At 32.7% G+C, this 11343-nt stretch overlaps 2 protein-coding genes across 2 annotated transcripts; both read left to right on the top strand.

The window, feature by feature from the left end:
* The first annotated feature begins 1581 nt into the window (after positions 1-1581).
* LOC130806283 (cytochrome P450 71A1-like) lies at positions 1582-3925 on the top strand. The gene is made up of 3 exons (XM_057671293.1): positions 1582-2181; positions 2658-2967; positions 3231-3925. The coding sequence occupies exons 1-3, from the start codon at positions 1610-1612 to the stop codon at positions 3837-3839; spliced, it is 1491 nt and encodes a 496-aa protein (XP_057527276.1). The 5' UTR covers positions 1582-1609; the 3' UTR covers positions 3840-3925.
* A 1021-nt stretch (positions 3926-4946) lies between these two features.
* On the top strand, positions 4947-11343 carry LOC130806343 (3-isopropylmalate dehydrogenase, chloroplastic-like). The gene is made up of 11 exons (XM_057671373.1): positions 4947-5241; positions 6591-6720; positions 6831-6942; positions 7225-7300; positions 7401-7489; positions 8350-8436; positions 9184-9300; positions 9415-9522; positions 9621-9674; positions 9750-9902; positions 10777-11343. Exons 1-11 carry the CDS (start codon positions 5010-5012, stop codon positions 10849-10851), a joined length of 1233 nt encoding a protein of 410 aa, XP_057527356.1. The 5' UTR covers positions 4947-5009; the 3' UTR covers positions 10852-11343.

Genomic DNA, 11343 nt, shown 5'->3' with positions numbered 1-11343 from the left:
TTAACAAAAAGTAAGTGAGACGAAGAGTAGAATACTTTTACAAATTGGAGGTCCCAACCAATTTCCAAGAATTACATCAACATTGAGGTAAGTCTTTCAAATTGACCAAATTAGAGGACCTGACAAATACTCGTCCATCCCATATAAAGGGTAAAAAAATGATCGGATTCATGTTAAAAAATAAAAATGAGATAAATTTAATGGAAAAAAAATTATTAAAGATGAATAAATAGTAATTTTTAAATTATCAACAACAAAATTTGCTTACTTTTTGTTTTTAGTTTGTGACAATGATCCACATGCTTTTTTAGTTATAATACACACATTTAACTTACTTTTCATTTCATTCACATGTTACTCTCATTTCATAAAATATCATTTTATTTAATTTTCATAATTTTTTCACTAATAGCCAATGGGGCAATTTTCACAGAACAAATAAAGTATTTTATTTATTTTTTAATAGTAAATAATTTATATATCAGATCAACTAAGTTTTCTCAAATAAATTTTTGTTTGATAGTTGAAGTAATAATACGCATTAGTACGTTCTTAGGAATCTGCTCGGCCAGGAAAAATGAATGAATAAATAAAATATTCCATGAGACCTGAGACCAAGAGCACGTCGCCAAAACAAACCTAGGAAAATAGAAGTCAAGATTTCTAAACTTCATTTATTTTAATTTCATTTAAATTATTTTTACGAATATTTTAATAAAATAAAACAAATGAGATTTTATCATCAACGAGGAATAACATAAAACTTTATAAATTATGTTTCAACTACTAATAAGGGCACGCTTGTATTATGACAATTATTTAAAGAGGAAATATATGTCAATTTATTCAAATAAAGGTAAGTAAAGGTCAATTTAAAAGGAGATGAAGGATAAAGAATATATTGATATGGAAAAGATAAAGAAAACAAAAGATGAAAACCCTTATTTTAAAAAAGGAGGAAAATATTTCCCGTTCATACCACTAAGTTAAATACTTAATTCCAATGCTTCTATTTCTGCTTCACATGACTTTACAACTATTTCTTCTTAAATCTTTAAAGTATATATACTAAAACTTAACCATAAAAATTAAATATATCAGACTATAAATCTTAATAAACGTCTTAATATTCACCACCAAATAATCTTTATTATCATTTCTAAACTTGCATTGGTTCACAATAGCATAGATTTATCCACTCAAACTTATTCTTCTTCATATATAATAGTGAAATTATAATATTCTTCTTCATATATATAATGAAATTCATAATTTTTATACCTTTTAATTTATGTTTATATGGAAATTTGTTGCTTGCTTTAGCATGACTTCACCTTTATGCAAGCATAGTCAAAGCTAAATATTGTTTTTTCATGTAATTAGATAATAAAAAGTCAGCGCCCATAAACACTTACTCATACAAGTCAAAAAAACATAGAGAAGCTGATGCAAGTGTTAAAAATCAAGTTCCCAATGTAGTTGAATGAATGGTTCATAACCCATAAGTCCATAAGCATTTGCCTAGGCTATATATATACACACATTTCTCTTGCAACATTCACAAATTATTTTTACCATTGATTGATTTAGTTAAGTCAAGACTTACACAATGCTATTCATCATTTTAATTGCAATATTTTCTATTATTTTCTTTCTTATTCTGTCTAATAAACAAAGAAAAAATAAACAATATCGTTTTCCACCAGGACCAAAAAAGCTTCCGTTTATTGGAAATCTTCATCAATTTGATCCCTCGAAACCTGCCCATGTTTTCTTCTCGAAACTAGCCAAAATTTATGGCCCGATCATGAGTTTGCAACTTGGGCAACGAACAATGGTCATGATTCAATCTCCTCGTATTGCCAAAAGTTTTTTGCTAGCACAAGATAATAACTACTATAACAGGTTTTTACCGGTTAGTGCAAGAATGTTTAGTTATAATGGTTTAGGAGTGTTTTTTTCTCCTTATAATGAGAATTATATAGAAATGAAGAAAATGTTTGTTGTTCATCTTTTGAATTCAAAAGTAGTTCAATCTTTTGCTTCGATTCGACGAGAAGAAGTATCAAGGATTATTCATAAGATTTCAGATCTCTCTTATAATTCTGAAATTGTCAATTTGAGTGATTTGGCTACAAACTTTACAAACTCTAACATAAGCAGAGTTGCTTTTGGCAAAAGGTACGTATAACTGTATAGCGTAATATAATATACCTATGCTTTTTAGTTTCTTAATTCGCTTATTTATACTTGTGATATTTTTCTAAACATGCATATCAATATATATTTTTAACTCCTAATATTTATAGTAAGGTTGTTAAGTGATACACTATCAAATGTTGCAACGACATATCATGCTCTCAATATACATGACGCTAAATATTGTACTTTGAAATAAAAAGTGAATGAGATTCAAATCTGTGACTTATTCTCACACTGGCTTCTAATATCATGTCAAGTGACAAATCAACAAAAAACTTAAACTGATAGTTAAAACTTAAAACCTCGTAAAATATTATATACGCTATAAAAATAAATTTTAAAGTATTACAAGTAAAATGAAATAATTTTAAGTTTTTTACTAAAAAATATGGATTATCAAACTATATTTATGTATATATATGAACTAAAAATATGATGAATGGATGTATATATAGGTATGAAAATGAGGATGGGACAAGGAGCAACTTTCATGGCCTTTTAAGTGAGGCTCAAGCCTTATTTGCAGGGTTCTTCTTTGCTGATCATTTCCCATCTCTTGGTTGGGTTGATAAGATAACAGGACAATATTCAAGACTTGAGAAGACTTTCAAGAAAATGGATGAGTTTTATGAAAAAGTCATTGAAGATCATCTTAATAAGCCTAAATCTCATCAAGAGGATATCATTGATATTCTACTTAGGCTTAAGAATGAGGGTTCCTTTGCATTTGAGCTCACTATGGAACACATCAAAGCAACTTTAATGGTAATTTAATCATTCATTATTCAAAATTTTTTAAATGAGACGATCTCATGGTGAAACTATCTTTACTGGGCTGACAAATGTATATTTAGTCTATTAAAGTGATCAGTTATAATTTTAAAGAGCAATTAGATAAATAGACTAATTATATGGGTCTGTCTCATTGTGAGATTGTCTCATACAAGACGAGTTGTTCATTATTAAGTATTTTTTTGTTTTAAGAGAAATAAAATATCTTAATAAATAAAAAACTATTTATGTTACAGGATCTTTTTATAGGTGGAACTGATACAACAGCAGCTATGATAGTGTGGGTAATAACAGAACTAATGAGAAACCCTAGTGCAATGGAGAAAGTCCAAAAAGAGATTAGGAGTGTAAGTCAAAACAAAAGTTACATTGAAGAAGATGAACTTGTGAATCTTCAATACTTTAAGGCGGTGTTGAAAGAAACATTTCGAATGCATCCACCACTTCCGCTACTAATTCCACGAGAATCAATAAAAAGAAGTACCATCGATGGATATGATATTTTACCCAAAACAACAATATCGATTAATTTATGGGCTCTTGGAAGAAACCCTGAATCTTGGACCGATCCAAATTTATTTATTCCAGAAAGATTTTTGGGAAGTTCACAAAATTTTTTAGGACTAGATTTTGATATGATTCCTTTTGGGGCTGGTAAAAGAATTTGCCCTGGTATAAATTTTGGAGTAGTTAACCTTGAACTTGTGCTTGCTAATTTGCTACACTTTTTTAATTGGAAATTACCAATGGGTTTAAATAAGGAAGACATTGATACCGATGTGCAACTTGGAATAACTATGCACAAGAAAAATCCACTTTGTCTTATAGCAAACAAGTCTTTGTGAAGAGCATACTATTGAAACATAGATTTAGAGACACATAAGCATCAACTTATATAGTTTTCATGAATCATTTAAAAATGGATGTAATATTTGCCCTATTTTCTTTCATTTTCTTATTTGTACTTTTTTAAATTTCAATGATTAATTTCCTAATGTCTTTATGTAGTTGAAAAAAATAAATTGCAATGATCAATTTCTTGATGTATTTATATAATTGAAATAAAAATAAATTGTAACACCCGAATTTCTTCCCGTAATGAGAAAATTTGGGTGTTACATAAATACATTTAATTCACATACCTATTTGTTGTTTGTTGCAACTCTTCTATTAAGCAATTAAAGTTAGGCTTGCATGTACTAAAATTTTCTCCGGGTTTGATGTGCCAAATGTATACTTACGGTTTTAAATGATTAACGATATTCTTAAAGAATTCATTTACAATTTTAAGGTGATCAATTATAACCCTTAAGTGATCACTTACAATTTTAAAGTGATTGCTTTTCATAATTTTAAGCGGATCATTTATAAGTATAGATATAAAATGATTATTAGAGAAATAAACTAATTATATGAATTTATTTTATGGTGAGAAAGGGAATGAGAACAGATAGATTAGAGAAGGGAATGCTTGGCATGTGGGATTTGAAGAAGGAAATTCCCAGAAAAAAAAAAAAAATTCAAGTCTTTTGTTAGTTTAAAGGAAATGAGAGTAGAGAATGAAACTAGAAAAATGAGAAAGTTCCAAAAAAAAAATGTCTTGGAGAAGGGTGGTATTTTAGCTAAGATTTTTATTTTTATATCTTTTTTTCCAAGTCTAATTAAAAGTCTTATATTAAAGTCTAGCATGTCCTATTTCCTTGTGCTAAACACTCATAGTAATTTTCATAATATTTCCTCCTATTCATTTTACTTATCCTATTTATTTTTTTCACATTTACCGATGTAACATGTCCTATATCTCTAAATATACTTAATTAAAAATTATAAAAAATTAATATTTAATTATATTTTAATTTATAAATTAAAAATAAAATACAAATTAAAAGAAATTAATAAATAATAACAAAAAGTAAATGACACATGTAAAATAAACAGCAGGGAGTAATTAAATTAGAGAATACCCCAATTCTAATCGCACCCCATCCCTCTTCACCCTTCATTATTCTCCAACAATGGCAGCCAACTTACCATTTCATTTGGCGGCGCCATTAAAATCTAACTTTCAGCTTCAACAAGCTTTAACCTTCCCATTTTCCCAGACTAAAAGTTCTATAGTGCGTTGTTCTGCTGCTGCAACACCCACTAAAAAGAGCTACAATATCACTCTTCTTCCTGGTGATGGCATTGGACCTGAAATTATATCTGTTACCAAAGATGTCCTTCAAATTGCTGCTTCCATTCAAGGTTTATCCCTTTATCTACGCCATAAATTAACTAATTCATTGATTTTAGTTCTTTTATTGTTAATTTAATGGATCATGATTCTGGTTTTTGTGCTTCATCGTTGTCTTTAATTGTTAAGTTTAAGAATTGTTCTTTTTTTTTTTTTTTTTTTTTTTGTTTTAGAATAGTTTTGTGCTTTCTTGTTGTTACTCTTTTGTTGATAATGTTTGAAATGAAGGTGCATTGATGTGGATGAATAATTATGCATAATCTGATTATGTGTCAGTAAATTCGGGAATAAAGGATATGGCCTCTCCGATAGGACTGAACTCAGCTGAAGAATAAAGGAATTTTGAGAGTGAAAGTGATCTGCTGAACCAAAATGAAAGTGGTAGCTATAGAAGAGGCCATAAAGAGATTTGGAAGGAATAGTTAGAGTTAGAGTAGGATATTTTGCGGTGGGTTGTTGCTTGACGCTATGTGAATCCACAAAGGATTTACTTAATGGGTATTTTGTGGTGGGTTGTTGCTTGAGGATATTAGGAGAAAGGCTCAAGAGAAGGTAGAGAGGAGGAAAGGACGTTGAGAACTAGTTGAAGAGGCGAAAAAGGAGATAACAATGTTCTATTACTCGACAGTCGATACCATGAATTGGCTCTTGCCTAGACGAGATTTGACAGAGTCAGATGTAGGTAGCCTTTCCCTTGTAATAGACCCCTCTTGTTCTTAGGGTTAGGTGATGCATGCAACACAAAGTGAGGAAAACTAAGAGAGAAAAAGTTTGGAGAGTCATTGTTGTGGCTTCTGTAATCTCCCAGTTTATAGTGAAAGTTTATTCTCGGTGCCGATGGATATAGCTATCACGTTGATAGTGAACCATGTTAATTTCTTGGTGTGATTCCTTTATTGTTTGCTTGAATCTTTATTGCTTTCGTTATTGTGTTTCGATCTTTGCTTCATTGGCGCACAACACTTAACCTAAAATCGGATTTTGTAAACTCAACATAACAATGCATCATAGCAAAGTGGCGTATAATAGTATGTAAATTCAAAAGTTAAAAGACTTGTAACTCACTTAAATCAATATTCCATTGCTAGATTTTTATCCTAGATATGAAGTTAAATAATGGTATATGGGTGTCATTGTCGTTGTTCCATTAAAATTTTATATGAAATTAAAATCAAGTTAATTTGGTTTCAAGATACTCATATTGACAACTAAAGAGGGAAAAGAAATGGCTTTTGAGCTCATAGTATTGAGAGTAGAATATTGGAACATTGTCATCTAAGTGTTTTTTTCTGCTTTTCTGTTTGTCATTTGTGATTTTCTATACTTCAATCTGTGGTTATTGTTGTTTTAATATTGTTAGGAATTGAGATCAAGTACCAAGAGATGCCTGTTGGTGGCTCTGCTCTGGATCTCACTGGAGTCCCTTTGCCAGAGGAGACCCTTAATGCTGCAAAACAATCTGATGCTGTACTTCTTGGAGCTATTGGAGGGTAACACTCTTAGTGCTTATATAGTTTTTCATTTTTCCTTTTGCCCTCCCTCTCGATTGTTTTTTCAAAAGTAGATACGAATGGTTCATTCAGTCCCTTCTGGAAATTAGGTACAAGTGGGACCACCTTGAAAAGAAGTTGAAGCCAGAGACTGGCTTGCTTCAGCTTCGAGCAGGGCTTGACGTGTTTGCAAATTTGAGGCCTGCAACTGTCTTACCTCAGGTTCTGTTTATTTGGCTTTTGATTCATTCGGAATCTTCTTACAGTTTACTATCTTTTGAATTACTTGATCTTTTTCCTATGAATATTTCTGAAAGTATAATTAGCTTTGTTCCGACATGACATTCTCTGGAATCTGGATAAGTTCATTTTGTGGTTAAATTTTTAATCAGTGATCTTAACGGATGTTGCACGGTCATTATTATTTTCAAGTCAAATTCATAGATTTCATTGGTTCAGAATCACTAAATATTGAAATCTTCTTATTCGTCTACTGGATTTCAGTTGATTGATAGTACAACATTAAAAAGAGAGGTAGCTGAAGGTGTTGATCTGATGGTGGTGAGGGAGCTTACTGCTGGTCTGTTCCGTGACACTGAAGTCATTTTCAAAAAGCTTCATGTTAGCGCTATATATGGTTGGAGTTTTATTTTTCTTCTTAAGCTTTTGTATTTATCCAGGTATCTATTTTGGGGAGCCTAGGGGTATTACTAAAGATGAAAACGGGGAGGAGGTTGGTTTCAATACAGAGGTCTACTCTGTTTCTCAGGTACCGTTTTTACTTGCCAATGCTTTTTTGATGTGTTTGAGATGATACCTTAAACATATCTCTTATTTCAGAACTAGGTTCAATGATGTTTAAAGTTGTTCCACATAAGCTAAATAGACTCATTGCATATGTTAGAGGAAATTCATAGGTGATAAAATACGGTGTAAAAATGCCTTTTTGATTGTTTTCCGTAGAGATTGCAATTAATCTCAAAGCTCTCACCTCTGGAAAGAATGATGCAAGTCTTATAACCAAAAATTCTTAAAACAGCATTGAGGAGAAATTTTAATAATCGGGTCATTTCATGCCACAATCTACAAAATGTCCATGAGTTGTCCCACTTGAACATCTTGCGTCCGTGCAATTTCATTTAGCACTTTTTCTTGTACCTTTCTTCACTATTAGAATTGTAGGTCATAAGATGTCTCTAATTCAGTAGCAATTCATTATTTATATATGTGTTTCTCTATGAACGAGTTTATCATGATTGTGCAAACCAAGGATCCACTTTTAATCAACTTGTACAAAAAAAATTCACAGAAACATGATAGTGATATTTTGAAAACTAAAAAAGGAAGAGATGTAAGACTGGTATGATTGAGTTGTCTTCTCCTAAGTTATCAGCATAGTGTTGGCCCATTTCATAATGTTGCAATGATTCCGTTTTGTTTTACTCAACCGTATGAATAAAATATTAGAGCTCATAAAAATGAACCAACTACATGTCTACACATTTATCTTCATGAAATGAAAACTCAATCATCAAATTCTTTTTCCCTGATTCCCCCACTTAAACTTATTTATTTATCTTTAATATAATCTTTTATCCACTTTCGTGAACCTGATTTATGATTTTACAGATTGACCGTATTGCTCGTGTTGCTTTTGAGACTGCACGAAAGAGGCGAGGGAAGCTCTGCTCTGTTGATAAAGCCAATGTTTTAGAGGTTTGTGTTATATATAACTAATGAAAATTCATTAATTTTGAAGTGTATGCCAACACTTTCAAGATCCTTTTTCAAGATTTTATTTATGGAAACACAACAGTGGATTTGGGTGCTTTAGCAACTTCAGACTGGTAAAAAGTAAATACTATGAATTGCATGTTGTCAGTCATGTGGATAAGCCTGTGTAGATGTTCTAACTACTATTAGACATTTTTTACATTGCACAAAATTCAAAGAATGTTACGTTTGTGGGCATCTTTCGAAGCATTATGGTTTTTAACACATTGTGCTGTTAGCTTTGCATCTTGAATCGAATCTTGATTGATCTGGTTTTTCTACTGAGACCTTATCTACTTTGATAAGCTTGCCAGTTGTACTAAGACTTTGTTCCTCAAGTGTTAAAGACTATCACCATGTGGTTTGGAGTACATAGTTCTATTATATGACATGCAGCATATGGATTGAATTTTCTTTTTACTCCTAGTTCATGACATTTGGAGATTCCAGTGCATGATTACATCAAGCTTATCTTCTAGGTCATATGTGGCTTGTTGTGGTGATTTTATGCGTCTGATGTCCAATGTTAGAGAGTTATTTTTTGTTGTAAATTAAGCCTCATTGCAATGTATGGGCGGTTGATTTGGATTCCTCCCTTTTGAATCGTTATGTATTGTATCGTTTCTTTGGTAAATAATAAAATTTTTGTTTGCCAAAAAAGAAGCCTCATTGCTTAAACAATTTAGCCAGGCATCTATGCTTTGGAGAAGAAGAGTTACGGAATTGGCAGCAGAGTACCCGGACGTTGAGCTCTCGCATATGTACATTGATAATGCTGCTATGCAACTTATTCGTGATCCTAAACAGGTCCTTATGTGTTCTATCACTCCCTGTCCCAAAATTGGTGAATTTTATTTAATTTCCTGCGAATTGACGAATAAAATTTTAACATAAATGGGGATCGATTGTTCACTTGCACAGTTTGACACCATTTTAACCAACAACATTTTCGGTGACATATTATCTGACGAGGCATCAATGATTAGTGGGAGTATCGGAATGCTTCCTTCTGCAAGCATTGGACAATCGGTATTCAGATGCTCCGTTTAATTTCAATCCATGCTTCTATTGCTGATATTAAATCCTCATTTTCTTTGACCAATATTTTCGTTCAATGCTCTATGCAGGGACCCGGGCTTTTTGAACCTATACACGGTTCTGCTCCTGACATTGCCGGGCAGGTTGGTCTTCTAGAAAATTGAATCTTATCTCTCATAGTATAAAGCAAACTGATCATGTCTTATCTGCATATGAAGGACAAGGCCAATCCATTGGCAACCATCTTGAGTGCGGCAATGCTTTTGCGATATGGTCTTGGCGAAAGTAAGGCCTCAGAAATAATCGAGACAGCTGTTATGGACACACTAAATAGGGGTTTTCGAACTGGCGACATATACTCAGCTGGAAACGTATGTGCTCTCTATCTTAACGTATTATGTTACTCTGGTATTCTGCTGTGTCTCTGCTTGTTTACCATCACCTGATTAAGCATAGCCTGTTTCCGTCTATTTTAGAGTTTTGACAGCATTTTTCAGACCTTCCGAAAAAATAACTCAATGATTATGCCATTTGTGGGTTTTTGCCATGGCTGTGATACCTCAGACTACTCATATCAACGTGCATCTTTTTTTCATGGGAGCCCACTTGCTAAGAACTGCGCAGTTAAGCGTGCTTGGTGGGGAGTAATCTTAGGATGGGTGACCTCTTGGAAAGTTTTCCTAGGTGCGCTCGAGTGAAGCCAAAGTGCGCTGGAAAGACTTGTGTTGATCTGTGGGGCCAGTCTACGGTCTCTATGAGTAGTCACGGGCGATTCGAGGGGCCGGGGTGTTACAATGCCCTTACCCCAAATTCCAAAATCAAGAAATTTGGGTCTTAGACCTGTTTTTCTGTGGTTTAGATATAATTTCTAGTACAAGCTAGTGTGGGCTAGATTATTTCAAGTATGATCAGTTTAAGTTCAATCCTTTTTTGTTGTCAATGGTTTTAGAAGAGTGTGTGAGATTTGCTTTTGCTAATCTATGAGTGACATCTCCCCGTTTCGTTGTGAGCGAATCAGCGAACCACAAACTAAGAAATCAGTGTGCCTGACAAATTGAACCCTTCCAACTTGCACGATGGCCTATTCCTAGCCTTGTTCGTTCTTTGTCGAGTAGCCCGTTAGAATTCATATCACCTACAATTTATTAGTTTGAGTAAACGTGCATCGAATTCGGTGTTTTGGCCGAATCATGTTTTCTTCTTTCATAATTTATGACGGTTATAAACCCCCATTATTTCGTACAGAAACTTGTTGGGTGCAAGGAGATGGGTGAAGAAGTGATTAAATCAGTAGAGTCTCAAGTTTCTGCAGCTGTTTGAGTACGTAATGATATAATAAATGATAGAGGCATATATCCGAGCACCAACTCGAAGTATGAAGGCTCAAAATTTGTGTGGAATTTCTGGTTCAAAATCTCTATTACTTCCTGATTGTTGAGGACGTAGAATCACATTTTTTCCCTACTTTCTAAGGGAAACTCTTGTAAGGACCCTTTTTGTCACACCGGAAATCTGTACAAATTTACAATCATGCACAATTTTTGTTTGGGAATAAATTTTGTGGGGTATGTCAAGGATATCTTCAATTAAATTCAACTTTTAGTTCCGATAAAGGTAAATTCAGCTTAGTTTAGTCCGAATAGATCCACATTGTTTTTTCGTTTTGTTTGTTGATATGAAATCTCAAGAGGTATTTATACGCATCATTGGGTTGATTTCAGATCAAGTGTACATTTTGGGTCGATTTAAAATCAGGTTTCGTGTCCACATTGATTGTTGTATAATTTTAAATTCATTTTGAAGTCGGGTAAA

The sequence above is a fragment of the Amaranthus tricolor genome, chromosome 2, assembly GCF_026212465.1.
Source record: "Amaranthus tricolor cultivar Red isolate AtriRed21 chromosome 2, ASM2621246v1, whole genome shotgun sequence".
NCBI classification, from domain to species: domain Eukaryota; kingdom Viridiplantae; phylum Streptophyta; class Magnoliopsida; order Caryophyllales; family Amaranthaceae; genus Amaranthus; species Amaranthus tricolor.
Note: the sequence above shows the minus strand (reverse complement) of the source record. Positions and strands in the feature narration are given on the sequence as shown.